The sequence below is a fragment of the Polyodon spathula genome, chromosome 25 (assembly GCF_017654505.1).
Source record: "Polyodon spathula isolate WHYD16114869_AA chromosome 25, ASM1765450v1, whole genome shotgun sequence".
Lineage (NCBI taxonomy): Eukaryota > Metazoa > Chordata > Actinopteri > Acipenseriformes > Polyodontidae > Polyodon > Polyodon spathula.
Genome location: NC_054558.1, coordinates 3,482,502 through 3,505,493, shown reverse-complemented (window position 1 = coordinate 3,505,493; position 22,992 = coordinate 3,482,502). Strand labels below are relative to the sequence as shown.

Sequence of the window (22,992 nt, the reverse complement as noted above, 5' to 3'; positions counted from 1 at the left end):
CTCCTACTATGTGCTGTGTTCCCCTGACCGAAGAACCACCTTACTGGATCCTCCACTGATGCACTATCCTTGCACTACGATAATGGGATTGTAGATATAAATGGTTGTAATCCTTGTCGCATTTTATTTCAGATTGTATTTTAGCAGTAGAATTGTATTTAAAGTATTGATTTTGCCCTGTAGCACCTCTGTGTCGCCTTGGATAAAAGGTGTCTGCCAAATAAATACAAATAATAATAATAATAATACAACAAACGCAGAATTTCACGGTCCATTAGCGCTTTAGCATCATGCACAGTTTCAGACAGTGCATCAGATTCAAGACTTGCTCATTGTTTGATTGCAAACCCACAGATAAAAGACAAACAGGTTTATCTGTGTTTAGTGCAAAACAGATATTCCAGTTGCTCATGCAACCTTCATCAGCCTTCAAATGCAAGTCACGGGTACCACATATAAATCCATACAAAAAAAAAAAAAAAACTAAGCAGAGGAGTGCCTTCAGGGCTGCAGCCTTCAAGGGGTTACATAGAGACCCCCTGACAGTACAGCAATGCTACTCCTTCCCCTGTGCTGCTGAGGGGATGTTGGAGTGACCCGGGAACACAGTGTTCTTGACAGTGTCACGGCACTCCAGCGGAAAATCACAATGGTGTGAAGAGCTGGATCCAAACACATCTAAAGTGCTGTACAGTCTGGGGCTGCTGAACCGCGGTGTTCTAGAATTGTTTCACAGGAGCGCTGTGCTGTCACTCCTCCCCCAGCTACAGTGGCAGTGCTGTTATATCCACGCTGCTTTCAATAGCTGGAGCGCAGCCAGTATGGGTAGAGGAACACAACGCAGCTTTCCCTGTGCACCCCCAGCAAAGATCAGCAACTCTGCACAGCCGGGATTCGAACCTGCAAGCTCCTGTCTGCATTACTCACCCCACACTCCGTGTGGCGCAGGGGACGCGATAGTCTTTCTTTATAAATGTTAATAATGTATTTGAGTGTCAATGTGTATAAATGGTGAGCACTTCTGTAGATTAGTTTTATTACTGCCAAAGGCACCATGGGGTTACAATTGATTAACACCAGAAAAGAGATAAAACTTTTTATTGCAACAATGTGCGCACAAGCTTTTGGGACTACAGGCCCCATTCACAAAACTTTTTGTCCATAAATCAAAACATTTTCAGATCATCAAACCCTTTTCAACTGTCCTAGAGAGGGACAATTAGTGTGTTTTCGCCGAAGTAAATGTTTTCAAACAGGGCAGTGAAAGTGCATTCCTTAGGGGGAGAGACGGTGTACAGTACTTGAGTACCCATCCCTCTGATCTTAGCACTAGGCCACACTGCCAGAGCTGTTGTATATAAGTCCTGGAACATTAAGTTGTTTTGTCGTCCTCTCGAGTGGGTGAAACCAGCCTGTATCATAGAAACCACCCTATACTATAGACAGATTTTATATATGTTTTGTTAATAGTAGTGCTGTCTCTGGTTCTGAATTCAATAATTCACAGGTTCGCCCATGACGGTGCATTGGCCCCTCACTAATTCATTGCTTTTAATATTTCACTATTTTTGATGTGTATGTTAAATACAGAGGGAACAGTATACAGTTAAAGGAGAATAATTTAACAGTATAGCGAATGTTCATCTGACGTCTTTTCCATCTGATACAAAGACATTCCATCAGCCTCAGGGTCACCCTATAGTATATTTTGAATATAACACACACACACAGTTTTCAGTAAATATTTGTATTTCCACACTGGGACCCACCAACACCCAAAACATCTATTCTCTCTCTCTCTCTCTCTCTCCACACACATATACAGTAATTCTAGATTTTGTTTTAACGGAAGAACATGCTATTAGCAAACAGAACAGATGCAGTAAAGGTCAAGTTCACACACAAGGTAAACAGCCAGAGGTGAAGGGCTCTGTTCCCAGCGTTCACGGAGCTGCTCACCTGGCCCTAGGGCTGTAGGTTTTGGCCGCTTGCCTCACTGTGTTGCAGCCTCGCCCGAGGCCTGTTTAAACTGAAAACCCTTCGCAAATAAACCGGCAGTTGCTCCAGCAACCGAGAAAGATTCCCACCACCAGACCCGATTCCCAAGAGAGCTGCAGAATTCCATATGGATTCGGGATCGCCAATCAATTAATCCCTTTCCAATACGGGACATTTATCGACACACAGCTTGTGTCTAACAATTATTTCATAACTCTTTAACTTGTGCCTTTCCCTTTGCAATATTTGTCTCAGATGTTCAGTTGTGAAAGCACATGTTATTGTAAACATGCATTTTCATTTTATCCTGGGACAGGTTGAGGAAATCTGATTGCACGTCTTGCTTCCAGAGAGAGTTGCACTTTCCTGTCATTAACAAACCAGCTGTTACTGGCCGCCATGCTTTCAGCCAGTAAGTAAAATGCACAGCAGTGACATGTGCCAGTATATAAAGTATGGTACAGCACATAAGTCTCAAAATGTGCAGTTTTGAAAGAACGTGTTTCAGTTTAAAACTTGATACTCTACCAGGTTAAAGAAACATCTTCCCTATCATTAAATCCACAAACTACTTCACCTATTGACTGAGACACTTTGCAGTCGGTACCATGCTTTGACCCTAAAGAACCCTTTCTGAAAAGACAGGACTTTAAGAATGTTCTTTAACCTAGTAGAATACCAGGCAGACGTGGGGGTCAATTATGAATTACAGGTGTTTGGTGGGTAGGTGCTTCCTTCAAAAAAATAAATAAATAAACGACTGATGTTTCACAAGAGCTGCAGCAGACTTCCCTGCAGCTTTCTCATCACAGCTGTGCTCAAGGTAGTCATCCAAGAGCAGTGTTCAAACACATTCATAGTACTGAGCCTATGATCAGGTAAAAAAATCACCTTTTGATGTCTAGTGCATGAGAAGTTTGGTTGAAGGCGGTTATGTCGACCACATGGAGTGCGACACAGAAAGGCATGATCAGCCCCTAAGAGTCACAATTGTATCCCCTGCAATTACAGTCTGTGTTATTAGTCTTGGTTTTCCCGAAGTGATACGGGATACCTGTTCATGCAGCTGCAGAAATGGAATATAGAATTATGCAAATCGTTTAACAGCAGCCTTAAATTTCTCTTTGAGATCGGTCAGCTGGAAATGAGTTCTCTTTTCTTTTTTTCACATGCGGTTTAAGGATGCCCTGAAACTGTGTGCTGTAGTGACTCAGGGGATTAAGAGTTGTGTACATTAGCTGTGAGATTATGACAGCTGAAAGATTTATTACCTCAACGGGTTTGATGTCATTACTTCTACAATTACTGTACACGAAAATAAAAGTTTTAAAGTCTTAGTTCCACTATTAATGAAATCACCTAAAATCCATTAACATTCCTGAGAGAATGCAAGGTTTGTTTACTACATTAGTGTCAGACTCTGTTTGCATGTATTATTGTTCTTTACATCAATAAATACATGGTTTGATTTCAATAAACTCTCATGTGTCTGTTTATCAGAAGTTGTGAAGTGTGATAGATATCTAACCATCTATATACACACACACATAATGCAAATTATGTTGCTATAGAAGACTGACAGTGGTATGACCTCACACTGAGGAAGCTGGTACCATGGGCGCAAGGCTGACCCATCTAAATGCCCCTATACTGAAAGCTTCAGTTCACAGGTATGTATACAGTAGTTTAAGTTGTGCTGGTATTGCATGCTTGTCTAGTTACACATTTCCCTTTTATGCTCGACATGCTGTTTTTGTCTTCTCATGTACGTGCAATATAGTTTGGAAACAGTGTATGTATGTATGGTGATTGTTCCATGGAATACAGGCCCCCAACCAAGCCCTTATTCCTGCTCCTGAAACCCTTACGAAAATGGCACTGTGGGAAGCCAGAGTGGCACTGATTTGGCAAAGTGTTTAAATTGGTGTAATGGTAAAGAATGGTTTTGTCTTGTGTTGATCAGACAGTACAGTATGCAAAGCAGTGGTCCATCTGTGTGCTTAGAATTATTTGCATGACAAAAGGTGCTCTTATCAATCCAAATATTTTTTTAAAAGCTACAATCAGGTCTGGTTCTGCAAGACTTCGCACCAAAGTAAAAGTTTAATATGCATACACAAAGCATACTTTTACAAGTGATTGGGTCTACTGTAGCATATCAGTTGCTTGTCAAACTTCGTTGCATATTGCAACGGTCTTGACACAGCACAATCCGTGTGTGCTTTCTGCAAATCTTTCGATTCCAGGAACACCCAGGAGCTGCACAGAGGGACGAGCCATTCGCACAGGCACCCGTTTTCACAGAGAAACGTCTGCTTGAAGTGCTGCTAGACACTTAGATACGCTGGGGTGTTTAAGTCTAGTGGATCAAGACACACCACATTATCGCTTACATTTCTATACATGGAAAACTAAAGGAATTTCTAAATGATGCTTACCTTCTCCCACTTCTAACCAGTCAGTTTCAGTCCTCCGTAACTTTAAATCAGAATCCTAAACTCGCTGCTGCTTAAGGTGCACAGAAATAATGAAGAGGGTCTTGTCAGGAGCGGACCTTACTCTGAATACAAAAATCAAACCAATCACTTAGAAGCAATTGCTATCAAATCCCATTCTGTTGAAAATGCAACGAAGCCTGCAGCTACTTTGGTGTTTGATCTTGTCAGCTTTCAGAAGCAGAGTATGATTAGCTCTGGTTAGTACTTCTGAGGAGACACATTAAAAAAATCACATCAAAACATCAAGGTCCTGTCTACTGGATGTTAGGATCTCTGAGAATCTTCTAAAGGATAGAGACAGTCAACCCTGGTGTCCCAATTACTATCCAGCATTTCAAAATGCTTACCTGACTAATCCTCTCCCAAGTTATGAAATCCGACTCAGCTGTTTATCTGGGCTCATGGAAAGAAACAAATAACTGAAAACAAAATACAACCACCCCTCCCCAGTGCAAAGTCAAATATTTGTTCCAGAATGTAGAATAACAGTTTCACTGGATCAAAAGCCACGTAAATCTGCCCCCCCCCCGATTCCAAATAGGTTATTGAAATGTCAAAATAAAGAGAATGCGATCCAATAAAAGAGATTACAGGAAAACTGAGACGAGTAACAAAGAAACGCACTTGGGATTGGGGATCTTTCTATACACAAACGAGGGACCTCATAAGAAACAGCAGACCGGTGAACCCCTCTTGCAGGGCTGCTTTCTGGAGTGAACAAAACTAATAGAAAGCCACCAGAGATGGAGAAGCCATTTCAAAGTGTCAGCAGCAAATAAACTTTTACCAAAGCTCAGAGCACCTAGTTAAAAACTACAATAATACCAGATGCACATCAAGAGCAGAAAACCTAACTAAATCAATCCATGTCACTGTATAATGAGGTCATCGGCTTGACAACACTTGGATATTGTACTAAATCAAACTGACTGTCTGAAAAAAGCTCAAGACTTGCACTGCTGTTGGCAGACAGAAGCGATATGCTGTTCCTACAGGCAGAGGCAAATAAGCAATACATTTATATACAGCAGCAGGGTGTTTGATCTATCATTCCAGCACAAGCAGGGTGTTACCCCCGTTATTTCTTTACTATTAGACATTAATCAAGTCACCGGCTATGCATTTGGCAGCACAAAGAGGACTGGCTGGGAGTGACTTGGACAATTCACGTCATAAGTGGGCAATAATAATCAAAATAAAATAGTTAAAAGATAACAGGTGGCTTTATCAGAAAACAAAATGGTTTCAAAATGCAGAGTACAACACCTTCTTAGTCATCTTACTAACCTAGACCTACTGGAATGAGGAAATCAACGACTGGCCATTCAGACAGCAGACCACAACCAGCAGTGCATTTCACGGACTGCTAGCAAGAGACAAGTAAAGACAATTACTACAGTACAAAAAAAAAAAAATAGAAAGAAAAAACTGGTATTCATAACAGCTTACACCAGTAAAGCTCACTATTACAATGAATAAAAAAAAGCACAGAGACATGAATAAAGAAATAAAACTCGAAACTCCACGTTTATTGTATTTTTTTCAGTGTTAATTTAATCATATAAATGTTCATTTATACATAAAGGAAAAAAAAAAACTTTCATTTGTTTATTTTTTACATTTGTTTTTATTTTTTTTTAAATGTGCTATCATAGGACTCTACTCAGACTTCAGGACTCACCCATCATGCCACCCTGCTCAATATACACTCACCCCAACACAGAAAAACTCTCGCACGGAAATACAAACCAAGGTCAAGGAACATGGTACAATAAAACAAAAGGCAGGATAGTGTATACTTTAGGAGACGAGAAGGTTTGTGGTTAAGCTTAAAAGTTATGAAAAATAAACAGAATGCAAAACTGACTGAAGAGCATGATTAAACAACGTAAAACTGACAAGAACAACTGGATTACTGTGTGATTGTTGGCAATAGACAACTTCTTGTTTTCCAAAAAAAAAAAAAAAAAAAAAAAAAAAAAACATTAAACCGACATGCATTTAAAAAATATGCAAACAATGACTTAAAGAAATGAGGGCATCTTACACTACTTTCTTCACCTCAATAAATATAAAATACATTTCAGGTTGAACGATTTTCTTTATTGCAGTTTTGTAGCACCTGTGGTTCCATTTAAAATCTGGCTTCGAACTCTGACCCAGCTAAAATGGGAAAAAAACGCTGACTGCAATGCCAGGCTCAAACCAGACGGCTGAGAGAACAGAAAAGGTTAGTCTGTACGATTTGTCAGTGCAGGGTGTCTTCTGCAAACACTGTTACATTGAAGATCTTCAAACTCACTTCACTTACCAGCGAAAGGCAGTGACAACTGAGCCACCTTGAAACAGAACTCTTAAAATGAACAGGTAGATGCAAACTCTGTAAAAACAGCGTACAGAACCAAACGGTACTGTTCAAAACTTTTGTATTGGTTCTACCGATTTGTAAATGTATCGGATCCTTGCACGGATTGCGTGTTGAGCTCGTGTTGTATTGTGTCAAAAGCTTCAGTCACTTAATACAAATAAAAACAAAATCTTTTTACAGTCAACATCAATTTCATCTAATCTTACCCAGTTGGGGTCTGTGAAACAAACCAGTCAGTCAGTCGGTCAGTCTAGGGCTGCAGCTCATCTCAGTTCCCAAATGAAATGAGTTTGGCAGTCTTAGCCAAGCTGAATTTTTTTAATTAGAAGCAAAACCACCACTGTCAGTCTTTGTTCCAAATAGAGCCACGTTTGAACCAGAATGCCACCTGAAGCTGCACACAGAAGACAGCATTGGCCTAACAATAAGAAAAACTGCCAGCTCTTGTCAGTTCTTCCAGTGTGGTTTATAAGGCTGTAGAAGCGTTAACGGAGAGGCACACCTGAAGGTGATCCATCCAGTGACTAGTGAGCGAGCGAGCCCACCATCGTCTCTGCAAACCGCAACACAGCCTCCGTTACACTCCTTCACCGCGGCCTCTTCTAGTACCGTGCTCGCAACCATTTTTGATGCACGAGAAAAATATAAATGTTTAATAAAACAGGAGTTAATGTATGTGGCTGCTGAATGTGGCTTTATGGTCACTTAAAAACAACCAAAAGTGGGTGCTTTTTTTTTTCTCTTCAACACTTTGCCTTTAAAAACGTGTAGTTGAGCCTATGAACATGTCTCCACTTACCAACACATGCCCTTGAACCTTCAGAGTGCACCTAGAAATTCAGTGTGGATACCCTTTATAAACCTGAAACCATGCAACCCCCCCCCAAAATAAAAACAACACACACAGGTCCCATTGCTGCACCTTTCACTTGCACATGATGCTGGATTTCAAAAAAACAAAACAATGAAAAAAAGCACTCCTGTTTACACGGAATCTTTGCTGCAGTATTTCTATTGAACGCATCTTGGTGGCACAGCATAGTGTGCAACGAGGAAGGCTTGAATCAGACCAGGGGCCACGCAAGCCATCATGGAACACGTATAAAGCCACTAGTGCTCTCAGTAGTGTTGTTAGAAGGACCACTCTTTTTAAAAAAAAAAGCTATTCTTACATTAGCAGCCTCGGTTTGTGTCCCCAAGGTAATTCTGCACTGCACACAGTGTCACAAGGCTTGCTGCTACACACAAAAAAACCTTCTTATTCTGTACAGCACTCACATACCTCAACTGCGATAATGCAGTTCGCTAGAGGGCGATAAAAGAAAGCACCAGTAAGGCTCAGAATCTAAAAAATAGTGTATTTATCAGTTAAAAAAGGGAGGTAAATCAGATCGCACGGATCTCCAGTTTAAAAACGACGGTGGTGTTTTTAGATTAATATAGTATACTACTGGTATGTAATTTCAGTAGGTAAAGCCAAAACAAAAAAAAAAAAAAAAAGGAGTAATGAATTTATGCAATGGCGCCCACTACTGGAAAAAAAGCAGCTATTCATGTCAGACACCTAAAGCATTTAGGCTTTGCATTTCTGTCAGCTGGCAGAACAGGTAGGTACCCTTTGGTTTTTAGAAGCATGATTAATGGGAGAGTGGAGATAGGGGGTTTCTGTTTCATGTTTGCAATTCATTTTTAAAAATCGCCCACGTTTTTAAAATACCAAACAGTATATGTTGGTGAAATGTATGATTTTCCCACAGTCCTATTAAATAATGCATGCGAGAGGGCAGGCAGTGCAGCTAGATTTTATACCACTCATTCAAAATCAGCTACTGCGCTTAAACAAAGAAAAAAAAGAGATTCACGCAACAGCTTGCCCATAAAGTATACACGATCACTGAATGAAAAGCAGAACGAAACAAGATACAATACAATTAAAACATCTGCTCAAAACTACAATCGCTCCATAGGCAAAATCATTTTTAAATGGCTTTTTTTTCTCTCTCAAATTATACTTTACATGTGACAATAACTTCCTTTTTCATTTTTTAAAAACATTTGTCTCATTTCTTTTCTCTTTTAAAACGATACACAGCGCTCCTTTAAATTCAGCATTCACACATGCATACGTTGGGTTGGTTTGTTGCTGTTGGAGTTGTTGTATTGACCTGGATTTAAAAAAAAAAAAAACCTATTTTTTTTTTTTTTTTTTTTTTTTTTTTTGTCGTCTTGTTTTCACTACGAGGGGCCCGCTAAAACGTCAGTAACAAACCTCCAAGATCCCCCTCGGCTAATCCCGTGCCGTTGTCCGGCGATGGGGTCTATTCTTGGCGTTACCCGTGTTTTAAGACTGTCCAAAAGGATAGGGACCGTGGATACCCTGAAAAGAAACAAACGAAGGGTGAGTTTTTACACAGGTAGTAAAGAACACAAAGAGCTGCCAAACTCCCAGAAAACAAACAATCCCACCCCCGGCCGAGTGGATGCATTGGAACGGGCATGCCAGCCTTTTCTTTGGTCTACGTTACAATAAGACTTCTTCATGTGCCACAGTAAGGGATTACAAAACAAGATACTGGCTGGTCATATTATCTTATAGATCCAGGAGCTAGCATGGTATATATAGACACACACACAAGGATACCCAAGCACACAGTAATAAAACAATAAAAAAGACATTTTATGGAACCAGCCAATCAGAGTAAAGCCATAGATTAAGTGGTCGACATATTCTGGCACACACATGCTCTTTGCTGTTTCTTTGATCCAATGCAATGCCAGACACGCTGGTCCAGGGTTTAGACATGTGGCTCTTGTAATTACCCTGATAAAACCAGACCCACTTTATCTACACCTTCAAAGATTCTTCATGCAAAAGCGACCTCTTGGAACCTGTATGGTCCTTCCCATTGCAACCTGGTCTGCATGCTTGCAGTGGAAACTGAGGATATTGATACAGGGCAGGACACTTCTCGTGTATGCCGATTACATAAAGACCCTGTCTCCCTGCAGGGGTGAGGCAGAAACACTCCCAGTACTGGTAATTGTCCCTAAACTGGAAATCTACTCAGATTGTTAGAGTTAGATCTACCCAGCATAGTGAGCCATTACATTACATCTAACCCACAGCAATCCTAGTTGTGAAGCAATCTGCACATATGGAAACATGTCATTAATCTTGCTCAAACTAATGAAGCAATACTTTTCGTTCCCTTTCCTTAATAAACAGGAGTCATTTTATTCTACAATAAGAGTTGGCATACGTTACATTGCTACATATTAGCTCCTAACAAACCTGCATCATTCTCTTTATGACTCACGATGACAATTAATTTCTTATTTATTTTTTTAAACACTTTAGCTCTGGTGCAACTCGTCAGATGAGCCTTCTACTTGTATCTTAAGAATAACGGCAAATGCATCAGAACTACAGCCAAGGTTTCGTCAAAGCTTCACCGCATTAGGCTTTGTTAAAAGTTGAAAAACAGCAACGCTTTCCAAACACAAGTAAAAAAAAAAAAAAAAAAAAAAAAAAAAAAAAAAAGTGCTTGTTCCCATTCCATTGAGCAATGACAAACAGAGCTTCAGTGTTGAGCAATTTCAATAGGTCTGATAAGTGGCAAAGCGGAGCGATTGCCATCATGCTAATGAGCAAACTGGCATCCACCCCAGTGGGCTATCAATTACAAAACATCCGCTCTAAAGACCTGTCTGAAGAAAACGCTTCTACGTCACTGATAAGACCTCCCCCGCCCCAGAAGATTGATTCTGTGTGTTTTGGGCTGGTTACACCAAATGCATATTTTGGATACCTTCCAGTCTTATCTTTTTAAAATTGCCCACGTTGAATGCTTTTTAAAAACTGAGCAAAAAAGGGAAAGGAGGTAGGGTGTGGTTAGCGCTGAAAGGTGGGAGGAAGTACAGCAGTGGTTCGATATGAAGGAGCTGGAGGGGAAAGTGTGCGACCCTAAATGGCAAGAGCCCAAGGGAGGCAACAATTTTTGTGGACAAAGCCAAGGGACTAGGATTCAGTCTCAACAGGTTCATTAGACCATCTGGAGCTTCTAAAACGCTAGCTTGTTGTAGTTTTCAACAAACATAAATAAATACAGCTATATTCTCTGAACAGTTTTATTTCAGAACATGAATCTCTGCATAACACAGCCATTGAAAAACAACAGTACACATGAAAAACAAAGTCTTTGGTATCTTTTGAAGATGTATTAAAAAAAATACAAAAGACACTGAGAAAGACTACCGTTAAAAACTCTGACCACAAAGTTTCTTTTAGTGCTACCACACATTCGTACAGGACTGCTTTATAGTTAATTAAGATCTCATGAAGGACAGCCTTTAAAGTATGCCATCACACTCAAGACATACTATGTCATTAAAACCTACTTTAAGAACTGTGGATAACTAGCATCTTTACCCTTTTCAGCTTAGCATCTTTGAACTGGGCCAGGATTAAATCAAAATTAGGATTTGCATGCTCTGCACTTCTGTGATGTTTGTTTTGTGCAATCTATTTCATAGCAATTTGAATATGACATGACACAGGTAAACTAAAATCGACTACAAACTGGTAAAAAAAAAAAAAAAAAAAAAAAAAAAAAAAACAACACACACAGAGAAAGTGCCTGCAGTTACAGTGAGGCCAGACCGGAGGTGGGCACCAGATCCACCTCCCCCAGCTGTCGCTGCTCTGTACATACCTGACTGTACGTCACTAGTGATAAGTTGTTTTGGAGACTGTTTGGTGCTATATTTACAGAGTTGTGAGACAGTCCGTTTTGATCTTCCTGGATTTGGTCTGGGGCAGGCTCCCATGGGCCCCCAGGGTCCTTGAGGCTGTTGTCGACCTCCCCTGCGTTCTTGTTCTTCTGCGGCGAGGCGAAAGGGTTGAAGTTGCCCTCGACCTTTCGGTGTGGCTGGGTGTTGAATTCCGTCTGGAAGGAGGACAGCTGCTGCGTCACACCCAGGAGGCCTCCTACCTCCACACCCAGGATCACCCAGATCACGTCTAGCAACACAGGCCAGAGACACAGTTACAAGAGCAAAAGGACAAGGCTAGGGCTGCACCACAATACACTGTTCTATTATCCGCTATCAGTCATCTTATGATCCTTCAGATTTAGACAGCCATCAAACGCGATTATCGAGGACCATTTCAGTACAATTTTTTTTTGTTTTTAAAACAAAAGGATAAACAAATAATCAATAAAAACACACAACAAAAAAATTAAAAGCCAAAGCTAAAATCATTAGATAACTAGTCAAAATGTATTTTAAATGTAAACACTTATAAATAATAAATTAGCAATCCCACTGGAGTGAAAAAGGTGGTGGCACTTAAAATTGCAAGGTATACCCACAATGGTTCCCCTTCCCTTCCCCTTCCCTTCCCCCTTCCCCCTACACCTTGCAAATGGTCCATGAACCTCTGACTTCAGGCATGAAACCAAGAAACCTGCTGCCCTCTGGTGGTCTAACTTAAAGACGCTACATCTTAAATAGAACAGAGGTTCAATGCATACTTTAATATTTCTACAGAAAAAAAATAGATATCTACATTACACAGCAACAGAACTAGGATTTTGGAATAAAAAAGGGGACTGAGAGAATATGGAAGGGAGGGGTGAGGAGAGGGGCGAGTCAACCTTACCCCCAAAGAAGAATCCGGTAGCTGTGCACATGCGCCACTGGCCCTGGTACATGCCGGGCGCGGTGGGGCTGTGCATCTGCACGCTGACTTCAGACACTTCCTGCGGGTCCAGTGAGCGAACCATTACCATGTTCACATGGCCAAACTGGTCTCCGCCCACATACTTCAGACACACCCCTGGGGGCCAAGACTCTGCTCCTGAAACATACAGCGAGGGGGGGGGGGGTTAACTTTAGGACCCCTGTTTATCAAAGCACATTACTCCAGCATGCAATTAAAACTTCAGTCTAAGCTGAAAAAAAAAAGAGTCAGGTAGATCTTGGGTTAGGCCACAACTGCTTGTGAAAACCCTAAACACACTTGCTATGGTTTAAGATGCAGATGAACCCGTTTCATTTCACCTCGCTGGAGGTCATGCCAGCTTTACCATTGTGATTTTTTTAAAAAGCACTCATCATGCACCACAGGTTCTTTGATCTTAATATAATCTCACAAACCCGCTTACTGACTTTCAAATGCTGCATGGCTGGGCTTTACCAGGTAGCCACAGGATAGAATTAATTTCCAACGTTCAGTTACAAAACACCAGCGTCACCAAATTTGCTTTCTTTAAGTCAGCCTTATACAAATGCACACAAAAAAACACCAAGTGCAACGCCTAATTGACAGCTATCAGTCAACAATTCATTCCTTTATTTAGATAATGACTCAAACTGTTTCGCTCCAGTTAATGAAACAAAACGCATGTGTCCTGTAGAAACTATATGCATTTGTTTAAATGTACAGAATGACTAAATGCACAGTATTAAAACACTGCTCGTTAATTGACTGTTAGTTTTCATCATCCCCCTCCCCTCCCCTCGCACTCAACGTGCTGTCACAGGCCAACGTTAAACCCGGTTTATATCACAAATTATTCCTGCATGGCAGTTATGATATAAAAGCAGGTTCATCTGTAGACTCTTGAGAGAATAACAGCACCAGAAGCAGTGGTCAGGGTTCTGTGTAAGGAGCTGTGTATCACCTCCAGAAACAGAACAGCTCTGCAACCTCTCCTATCCCAAAGAGCAGACGGGACACACACCTGCTGGAGCTTAAATGCAGTCAAGTGACCCTCGTCCGCATGACACATGACCACAAACACAAAACACTGACGCGTGCAGCCCAGCGTCCTACCTGTGTTCTGTATTCTCCACGTTTTTGTGAATTGCGTGTCGGGGGGCACAGACTCCCCCTCTCCGATCGTCACGTCCTCCACAAATGACATTGACGGGGCATTGATGTTCGGGCTCTCAAAGTCATAGTACGCTCCTATGGCAGCTTGTAGGTTCCTGAGAAGAGAGGTGGAGACAGGATTTTGGATAGAGTTCACTGGGGTCTCTGTTAGTGCACATTTGTTTGTCTTTTTTCAGTTAAAAAGGTCCTTGTGTCCAAACTGAATTCCTGGGGTTGCATATCGTTCTGGAAAGGCACAAATTGCTTTCTTTGTACAAGAACACACACAGATAAAACTTAAAAATATTGTGCACACACCAACACATACAGCAACACAGTCTTACACACAGCTACTGCAGGTGTTATTTTAGATCAGAAGTCCCTTTGCCAATAGCTGTGGTGATGTGACATGCTGGAACAGGTGAAAGCAGCATCAGTCTGTATGTCAGGAACCACATTATAAACATACATGAAACCATATCTAGAGAAGACATTTCACAGAGCTGATCAGCTGACCCCTCAAATCTACTACTTTGTACATTAAAATGTAACCGTGTTAAGCAGGACACACACAAAAAGAACAAAACCAAACGCTGCATCTTACACCTGCACCCAGCAGTACAGAAAACCCCATTTAGGATTTGTTCCAATGTGTTGATAGCCAGAATGTTCCACACAAAGCACAGCAAGCAAGGTGCAAAGTTCTTCCCCACCCCACCAACATTATAAGAGCAGAACGTTGAACACTTATTGCACCACATTTAATGATTCCTTTCTAGCTGGGAAAATATATTAACCAGTTAGGATAAGGACTGATCAACTTTGCCCTCTGAATAACTGCAAAATCAGAGTACAGCCAAATCGTAACTGAAGCAGAGTGAAATATCAATGACCTTACTAACATGCGTTCAGGGTCAGACCACAGTCTGTAACGCAGCCAACTGCTGTACAGAATAAAACTAGACGTTAGGAGAGTCCTCAAGAAACAGACTTCTTTACGCAACTCAGTACTTCGAGAAGTATAGAGAACAGCAACAGTAAGAGACTACATTACACATCCGTCTAGAATTTGTCTTGACTGCTGCAGTTTTGCACTTTTGTCATATTTGTCCATATTTATTACAGACCTTTTATGGAAGAAAAAAAAAACCTGTACCTCTAACTCATTTTGGGAAAGGAGTGGGGTATTCTACAGTGGAATGACTTGACCAAAGGGATGCAGTATCTTAATCCACACTTGCCTATCAACAAGTTTTCAACAATACGCAAATAAACCCACTTCTTTCAGGGTGGGGAGGGCAAGAAAAAACAGTTAATGGAAAACAAGGGGAGGAAGGTTCCTGATAAACAAACAGGACTGCCTGCAAACTGATAACCCGCATGTCTATAAAAACGTACACAGCTTGTCACTCTGCACACTCAGTTTTGCTTCTTCGGTAGTTGAAAGTGGCATGTAACTACATCCCGCAGTAAGTCTAATGAACACAGCTCAAAGAGCATGCAATACCTCCGTTAACACTACCTTCCCCCATCCTGGCCACATCACCCTAAATGACACAGTGTGCTTGGTTGTGGTGTCACAGTCGCACAGCTGTCTTGACTTGTAATACCACCTGCTTAGTTAAACAGATAAACACATGAGCACAGAAAGGGGGCCAGGAACAACACAGGTCCCTACACGGAGCAATAAAATACAAGATGCTGGCATGTTGTGTGACCCAGATTATCTACCATATTGCCATGTGCTGCAAGCTTCCAACAGTAGTAATAATAATAATAATAATAATAATTTTAAAAAATCTTTAATAACCTTACTACTCATTTTATCCCAACAGGACTGAAAACAAATGTTGGGGTCTGTAAGGATTTTGAAAAGATATAAAAAGGAATGTGTTGGATCTTTGAAGCACTATTAACAGAGGACAGTATAAATGTTTCAGTTTTTGTAGTTTATACAAAGCAAGGACTAGTAGATGCAATCTGCACACATTTGAAAAAGATCACCATCCACCAAAGACAATAATAACAAAACATACCTAAACATGTCACAGACCAGTGCCCTCGTGGTGTTAACAGTTGGGGTAGTTTTGTGGTTAACACAGAAGCGTACAAGAAAAACAACAGTAAAAACGAGTCATACTGTCCTGTACAGCACTAAAGGGTAGGGTGATGCGCAAGACAAGAGCGATGACTGGTGACATAACGGAGGGGAATTCCAACACCTCTACTGCGAGTTACAAGGGTGTCATTTAGAAAATGAATCAGTAAATAAAAACACATACTGATAGTTGGTACCAACCCATAGCAACAGTCTCGGGCATCATCCTTATCAGTCACTACTTTGACATCACGCACACGGATTACATCCGTTTAGAATAGCATCGTACACATAGGACGACTTTAGTCCAATTCATTTAGAGTCCCACTAAGGTGCGATTGCCCAGGGGTACCAAAAATAGGCAAGTCAAACACTTCCATCAAATAAGATGGAGTCTCAAGCCATACGATCGAGACTTGGTAGTATGTGACCTACACCTACAATTCGCCATGTCGTAGTTGAGAAATTTGAGACAGGTATTTATTTTTAGAGACGTATTGTTTTAAACTAAATAAACAATAACATACATACATACATAAAGCGGTTATTTGCAAAATCAATCTTAAAACGGACCGTTTTTTTGATGTTGTTGTTACGCTTATTTGTATTTTTTTATATTTGTAGACGTTTGTTTCATTCCCCCTCATCTTGACGTTTCGTTATCACGGTTCTGAATACGGTGAGGGGACGTGAACTGTCACACTGTCACACATCAAAAACACTGGAGATTTTCTTACAGTACCCGACACCTTCGGATTCAGAAGTTTGCTGTCAAATTCGTTATTTTTGAGCCCCGATTCTGTTAAATCAATTGGGTTTTGCTTGCTCGTTTTGTCTCCAGTTATATACCCATACATGAACCCAGCTGTCTACAGATTCCACCATATCGATAGAGACACCTTCAATAACTGTAAGGCTACACACGCTGCTTCCATGCGGTAATCAACAGGCAATAAGTACAAAACAAACCCGCGCTTACATTGCAACTGCTTCTGTTGCATTTAACTAAATTACCCGAGGCACAGCATGCAGATACACAATGTGTCCTCCAAACAAACATGAACACACCGGGTCTCCATCTCGGAAGACAACAACACACCGGGCCAAAACTTCATTCATTGTTTGCTATCAAATGCAACGACTATCGCAAACCATTAAAAGGATTGAAATAAGAGATTTTCAGCTCGGCTGCCCCAGTCCCCACTCCTGCCTTCGTTACAGGCCCCAGATCCCCGGGCTCACCAGTTGGTCATGTCCAAGAAGAAGGCGCAACCGGCCGGGTTCAGCTGAAAACCTAGCAGCCTCTGGAACTCGGAGATGAGGACGTCCTTGTCGGTTGTCCCCATGCAGCTGAATTTCTGCATAAGCTCCGGGTCCAGGTCCATATCCATGCCCTCCATGGCGGGTGTCCAGGGGCGACGACGGGGGTGCTCTCCTAATTTAGTCCGAGGCCTCGGCCAGTCATAACAATCAGCCAACAACAAGCCCAACGCGCATGGCTGGGGCGGGCCCGGGACGACGCCCTGACGTCACACTGCAACGCACGCCGCTTTAAAGAGGGTTTACGCGCGTCTCTGTGCGTGACGCAGCCGCTTAATCGGGTCTGTTTCAACACACTGGATTACCTTCTTCTCCCTGTATAATAATACAGACACAGTGAAGAGCGGTGTTTTAATGAGTGAAATCAAATCAAAGCACACAAAAAACAGAAATAGACACTGATATATGTCTTTAACTAAACAGGATCGGTGGTATTCATTGTGTAAGGTCTTAAAAAAATAAGATTATGATACGGATCTTAATGTCCCTTATTTTAATACCACCACACTAATCCCAGCTCTGTATTCAGGTTTGCAAATCTATAAACAGCGAGTGTTTGCAATCCCGCGGGTTGCACGGTCAGGTCACGGGTAATTCACAAGGTCTTCAGCTTCACAAGCTGCCCCGTGTAAATGCACCGGTCACGATACCCCGCTGCCCGGGGGCATGCTGGCGACTCGACCACGCCGCGGCGCTGCAACAGAAACGTGTACATAAATACGCACTCTCGCAGTTTAAACTTACCGGTTCCGGGGCTACAGGAAACCTACAGCTGCTGCTCGAAGCCGAGGTTTGGAAATGCCGAAGTAAGTGAGAATTTTCTAAATTTACACGACTGTGCATTTCTTTTAAATTAGCAAAAGAGAATTGGGGGATATACCGTGGTAATGTTTTATTGTCCGAAGTGATCATGGAAAACGTTGTTGTTGTTTTTTTTTTTAAAACGGAAAGCTAAAGGTAAACACCATGCGCTTGCTACGATGAACGAATGCGGTGCGAGTCGTGGCCGAAACGTTAGTACGGCTCGCAGCGAGTGCTTACATATGCGTTAGGTAAACATGTTATTAAACTGATTTGAACTAAACATTAATTGTAAGTACTTTTTCCCCCCCACTCCGTTCGAGGTTAAGTAAAACAAAGGCTGTGCTACGCGAATCGTCTTTTACGAGATCATTACTCTTCCTGTGTATCATACAAAATGTCTGCGTTTCTAAATGCATTTGTCTCTGTTTTGCAGGTTTTACTGTGATTACTGTGATACGTATTTAACGCATGACTCGGTAAGTGTTGGACTGATTTTTTTTTTTTTTATAAAGAAAAACATTTAAATGAAAGTTTGCGATCTGCAACTGTATAATATTTGTTAAACTGGCCGTGTGATTCGAGCCTGCAGGGCAGCAGTCTTTTTTTTTTTTTTTTTTGGGGGGGGGGGGGGGGGGGTAGTAAGAAAGAAAGAAGCCCCCAAAGACTGCTGCTGCAACACCAGGGCTGAAGAAAGAGAAATGAGATTGTATTGACTAAGCTGAGTCAAAGGGGTGGGTATATTGAGATTTTGTTTTGTGCAGCTTCTGCTGGCAACAGCGGGATCAGCTGCCTGTGCTCCAGGGAAAGAGCCACTGGTAGTAACGCCTGTCCTTAAGTGGTGTTCCGCACTGTATTTTGGCAGTATCGTTGTACACTATTCCAAAAACCAAACCATTTGTTTCCGTGCGTTCTTGCAACGCTTCTGAGCGGATCCGTGCCGCCCCTCTGCTGGGCTGGTGCCTGAGCGCCACTACATTTAGCTGCAAAGTGATCTGCGCCTTCTCTCTAATAATGCATCCTTTGTTCTGGCTAAAGTGATTCCAAATATTGCAAAGGATTTGAATTGTTTGACAAATCTAAGTCCATGCACAATTTTATAAAGCACTGTTGTGGAGACTTGTTTTGTTTCATGTCTTGGATGTAAAAAGGAGATATATATTTAAAACTTGTAGATTTATATTAATAGTGCTGGTGAAGAACACTAATGCATATTTATTTTTATATAGCGCCTTTCATAGTGGACCACCATTACAGAGCTTTACAAGAAACAGTAAAAAAAAACAGTGCATACTACATTAAATACAGTGAAACACAATGCATAATACAGTAAATGCACGAATACTAGGATGTGAGAATTCTACTACATTGTGGACGCTTATGTCATGTAGACTCATAAGATACAGTGAAAGATCAGGAGCAGCGGACATAAGATATCGGGCTTAAAGATCATGGGACACTTAAAGCATACATCCTTGAATAACCTTTGAAAAAATGGACACTAATTTACTAATGCACTGTGTTTTACAAGCCCTTTGTGTACCTCTAGTTTAGGTGTTCATGTTGGTAGACAGATGTATTACACAAGGTGGCGTTGTTGTTGGTACAAGTTTTATTGAATTTGCATTTTAGCCGTCTGTAAGAAAGACTCACTGCAGCGGTCGAAAGCACAAGGAGAATGTGAAGGACTACTACCAGAAATGGATGGAGGAGCAAGCGCAGAGCCTCATTGACAAAACAAGTAAGAGCTGCATCCCACTGCACAAAATCAAGCCTTCCTGGCGATCTTGATATGTGCACCACAATGCGGGGGGGAGGGGCTTTATCCCAATACAGCCTGGAGCCTTTATAAATAAATCCAAAAACTGAGGGTTAGCTAACTTTTGTGAAACCTTTCAGAGCCTTGCAAATCTCAGTAGACTGCAATGCCTAATCATTTGTGTGAAGGTTAAGTAGCAGGGTGTTTTCTGTTTTTTACTTTTAAGGCTTTATCTGACTCTTTGTTTTTTTTCTCCAGCTGCTGCCTTCCAGCAGGGCAAGATCCCGCCCTCTCCCTTCCCCGGAGCTCCGCCCCCTGGTGGCGCCATGATCCCACCACCTCCCAACATGAGTGAGTATTTCCAGTACACCCGGTCTGGTTTTTCCATTGCAGTTGTGGAGTAGCGTGGGGACCGTGTACAGGCTATCCTGAAGTGAATGAATTGCATTATTGAATCCTCTGTGTGTGTGTGAAGGGGCCAGTATGGACAAGCAAGATGGGTTGAAATACGATCTGAAGGCCATAGCCTGAAGTGTGTTTCGCAAGCCAGAATAATGTGGCCCTGGCTCCATTCACCTTGAGTTACAGCAGCTGAAACCAGGCTTTAAGAGCAGGAACTGAGGTTGACTGATCATAAGTCCCCAGTATCAGTAAGTGGGTTGCAACGAGGAAACAATATTAGCATTTCATACTGTGTAGAAAAAACGGGGAGGGGAGTAAGATTGAAAGATTCTGTGCACTTCTACAGTGCGTTTTACAATGCTCTTCTCTTTCCAGATGGCCCTCCCCGCCCTGGGATGATGCAGGCGCCCCCTATGGGTGGTCCTCCAATGATGCCGATGATGGGACCTCCGCCCCCCGGCATGATGTCCGTTGGTCCAGGTGAGCTATTGCAGTCGGAGTGTCCGTTCCTGTAAACTGCCCTCAAGTTTCATATTATCCACATGCCACAATAAACCAGCAAATTGAGGGCTGGTTTATTTTCATATGTAGGCTGCCTGCTTCTGACGCTGTCGTTCCCAGCCACTCTGGAACGGCAGCTTCCAGTTCAGCACCAGGTCCACGTTCGGGTCAAATCGAAGAGTCCTAACCCCATGGCAGGATGAGCCGACGAAGGGTTTTTTTTGTGAGCAGAGTAGGGCTGTTGCGTGCCTGTGACTCCTCCCAGGGTTGCTTAAGCTTGGATGTACGAAACTTGAGCAGCGACGGGACACTGTGTAAAGGATTGGAGGGGGTTGAGTAGGTACTGACTGCAGGTGATTTGTTGACTGGCGGGATGTCCTCTTGTCTTTAAGACTCTAGAAAAGAACAGCTGATCCGAATTGGACCAGACTGTCGAATCTTCCCGCGCTTTCACATGGAGTCAGGCAAGTCCCTCTTCAACATCCTCAGCCAATGCTTTTAAATGGTCGTTTTTTTTAATGTGTGCCCTTCATTTTCCTTTTGCACACAAGTGCAACCGACCCCCCCAAACACACCACGTATTTTGTTGTTTTTAAACCTCTCTCTAAAACTGCACTTCGCTTTGAAAGATGAAACCAGGAGTACAGGTTGTGATGGAATTTTATACTATTCAGAGAGTTTGAATATTCTCTTGGGGGACTCACCTCTTGGCATGTAGCACAAGACTTTGCTGCCTCTGGTCCTGTGTAGTAACTTTTAAAGGTAAAATCTTAAATCTAGTCTCCCAAAATGATGCACTGGGTCATCCTGCCCTACATGGGTACAAGAATAGCACCATTAAAACATGTTTTAGTGTGTGTACGCGCGCGCGTTTGTGACCTACATATGAACACCCAAGTATTATACTAACCTGTACAAGGCTGTTTTATTTCTAGTGCCATGAACTGCAACACGTGAATTAATTTTTTTTTTTTTTTTGTGTGTGTATGTGTGGCGGTCGCTTCTTCAAACCTGTGGTTCGGAGCTGCTTAGTTTGAGATCCTGACTCCTCCCCTTTCTCTTGCATCTCCAGGGATGCGGCCTCCTATGGGCGGGCCGATGCAAATGATGCAAGGACCCCCTATGATGCGACCGCCCTCTCGACCCATGATGGTGCCCTCCAGACCCGGCATGGCAAGGCCTGACAGATAAACACGCTGGAGCGGAACATTCCAACACATTGCCCTTGCCCTCGCCCTCTTACACTGACTCTACCACTGGCTAGCTGTTTGTCCACAAAATGATAGCAGATATTCCCTTACGCTGGTTCAGTCCAGCTTGGCATAAAGGGTTCAGACAGCAAACCAGTTACCCCCCTTCAATAGAGAATAACAAATATTCATCCACTGTGTATTAAATCCTCTCCCCACTGTTCAGTCAGTTACCCCAGAGCAAGTGCAATCCGATAATGACAACTTGCAAGTAATCTGGAAATTTGGGATGGACTCTTATTGGCTCTGATCCAAAGAGCTGCTAATATCTAGTGATCATCTTTTGTGCTTCCCCCAACTGTTATTATTTTAATTTTCTCTCAAAGCCCACCATGCTAATTCTAGTGTCACAAATTACTTCTGGTGCACATAATGGAGCTTATTGCGTGCAAACTATTCTCAGATGCCAAACATGTGACTGATAGTATTCACCAAGAAATAAGCCAACAGCACTCTTGCCATCTGCAGTAAACTGAGTATATGTTTGTGCACCATGTTTAACATGATTTGCATGAAATACAAAACTCTTCTGCATATGATTTGTATGCTATAGTAAAGCCAAACTCCACACCTGTGGTCGTGTGACACAACAACAAAATAAGTGTGCTTGTGAGTTTCTGAGCTGGCATAATGCTACAGATTGTGCTGATTCTTGTCCTCCTGAAAGATCCGTCTCCTCGCTGACGATGCAGCGGAAGTTTGTGCAGTTTCTTGTGTGGTTTGTGTGTGCGTAGTGTATGGTGGGCTTTTTTGGTGTAGTTGTTTTTACAGTTTGTAAAACCCACCAGCTCGTGCTTGTTTAAATCTGGGTTTTGTTCATTTTATAGAACATTTTTAAAATGTATGCTTTGTTTTGTAGGTTTTTTGTTCTGTAAGTTGAAGTTGTGGATTTTTGAATGAAATAAAATTCCAAGGTTCAGTTTCTGTAATTGTCTTAAATGCATATGCAACATCTCTGTCATTTACAAAAATATATATATATATTATATAGTGTGTATGTCACACATATATATATATATATATCACAACATAATACATGTATATATACTGTGTGTGTATATATATATATATATATATTATATATATATATATATATATATATATATATATATATATATAT

The 22,992-nt window shown here is 41.8% G+C and overlaps 3 protein-coding genes across 5 annotated transcripts in view; 1 reads left to right on the top strand and 2 right to left on the bottom strand.

Moving 5' to 3' along the window:
* Positions 1-4,670, bottom strand: part of LOC121300115 (SAM pointed domain-containing Ets transcription factor-like) — a 31,967-nt gene extending 27,297 nt beyond the window's left edge. The window contains exon 1 of the mRNA XM_041228529.1: positions 4,437-4,670. The gene's annotated coding sequence lies outside the window, so the exon portion shown is untranslated. The remainder of the gene's footprint in view (positions 1-4,436) is intronic.
* Positions 4,671-5,996: 1,326 nt separating this feature from the next.
* Positions 5,997-17,395, bottom strand: LOC121300116 (protein ILRUN-like). 2 transcript variants are annotated; one of them, XM_041228531.1, is made up of 5 exons: positions 17,082-17,390; positions 13,703-13,857; positions 12,527-12,724; positions 11,577-11,884; positions 5,997-9,241 (listed from the first exon to the last, which is right to left on the bottom strand). In XM_041228531.1, exons 1-5 carry the CDS (start codon positions 17,237-17,239, stop codon positions 9,206-9,208), a joined length of 855 nt encoding a protein of 284 aa, XP_041084465.1. In that variant the 5' UTR covers positions 17,240-17,390; the 3' UTR covers positions 5,997-9,205. The 2 variants fall into 2 exon arrangements, with proteins under 2 accessions (XP_041084465.1, XP_041084464.1); XM_041228530.1 differs by lacking the exon at positions 5,997-9,241 and having other exon boundaries at positions 10,979-11,884; positions 17,082-17,395.
* A 503-nt stretch (positions 17,396-17,898) lies between these two features.
* On the top strand, positions 17,899-22,796 carry LOC121300119 (U1 small nuclear ribonucleoprotein C). 2 transcript variants are annotated; one of them, XM_041228533.1, is made up of 7 exons: positions 17,899-17,965; positions 18,397-18,439; positions 19,593-19,701; positions 19,978-20,070; positions 20,497-20,601; positions 21,015-21,086; positions 21,695-22,796. In XM_041228533.1, exons 1-7 carry the CDS (start codon positions 17,958-17,960, stop codon positions 21,811-21,813), a joined length of 549 nt encoding a protein of 182 aa, XP_041084467.1. In that variant the 5' UTR covers positions 17,899-17,957; the 3' UTR covers positions 21,814-22,796. The 2 variants fall into 2 exon arrangements, with proteins under 2 accessions (XP_041084467.1, XP_041084468.1); XM_041228534.1 differs by lacking the exon at positions 21,015-21,086.
* Positions 22,797-22,992: the final 196 nt, after the last annotated feature.

What these genes read in the sequence shown, in the direction of transcription:
- LOC121300119 (XM_041228533.1), top strand. An exon ending in CGTATTTAACGCATGACTCG is followed by an intron (nt 18,440 to 19,592) that starts GTAAGTGTTGGA and finishes TTTGCATTTTAG; the next exon opens with CCGTCTGTAAGAAAGACTCA. An exon ending in GCGCTTTCACATGGAGTCAG is followed by an intron (nt 21,087 to 21,694) that starts GCAAGTCCCTCT and finishes TTGCATCTCCAG; the next exon opens with GGATGCGGCCTCCTATGGGC.
- LOC121300116 (XM_041228530.1), bottom strand. Translation starts at nt 17,239, where the DNA reads ATGGAGGGCATGGATATGGACCTGGACCCGGAGCTTATGCAGAAATTC. An exon ending in TTCTTGGACATGACCAACTG is followed by an intron (nt 13,858 to 17,081) that starts GTGAGCCCGGGG and finishes CTCTCTTCTCAG; the next exon opens with GAACCTACAAGCTGCCATAG. An exon ending in TACCGGATTCTTCTTTGGGG is followed by an intron (nt 11,885 to 12,526) that starts GTAAGGTTGACT and finishes CTGTGTTGCTAG; the next exon opens with ACGTGATCTGGGTGATCCTG.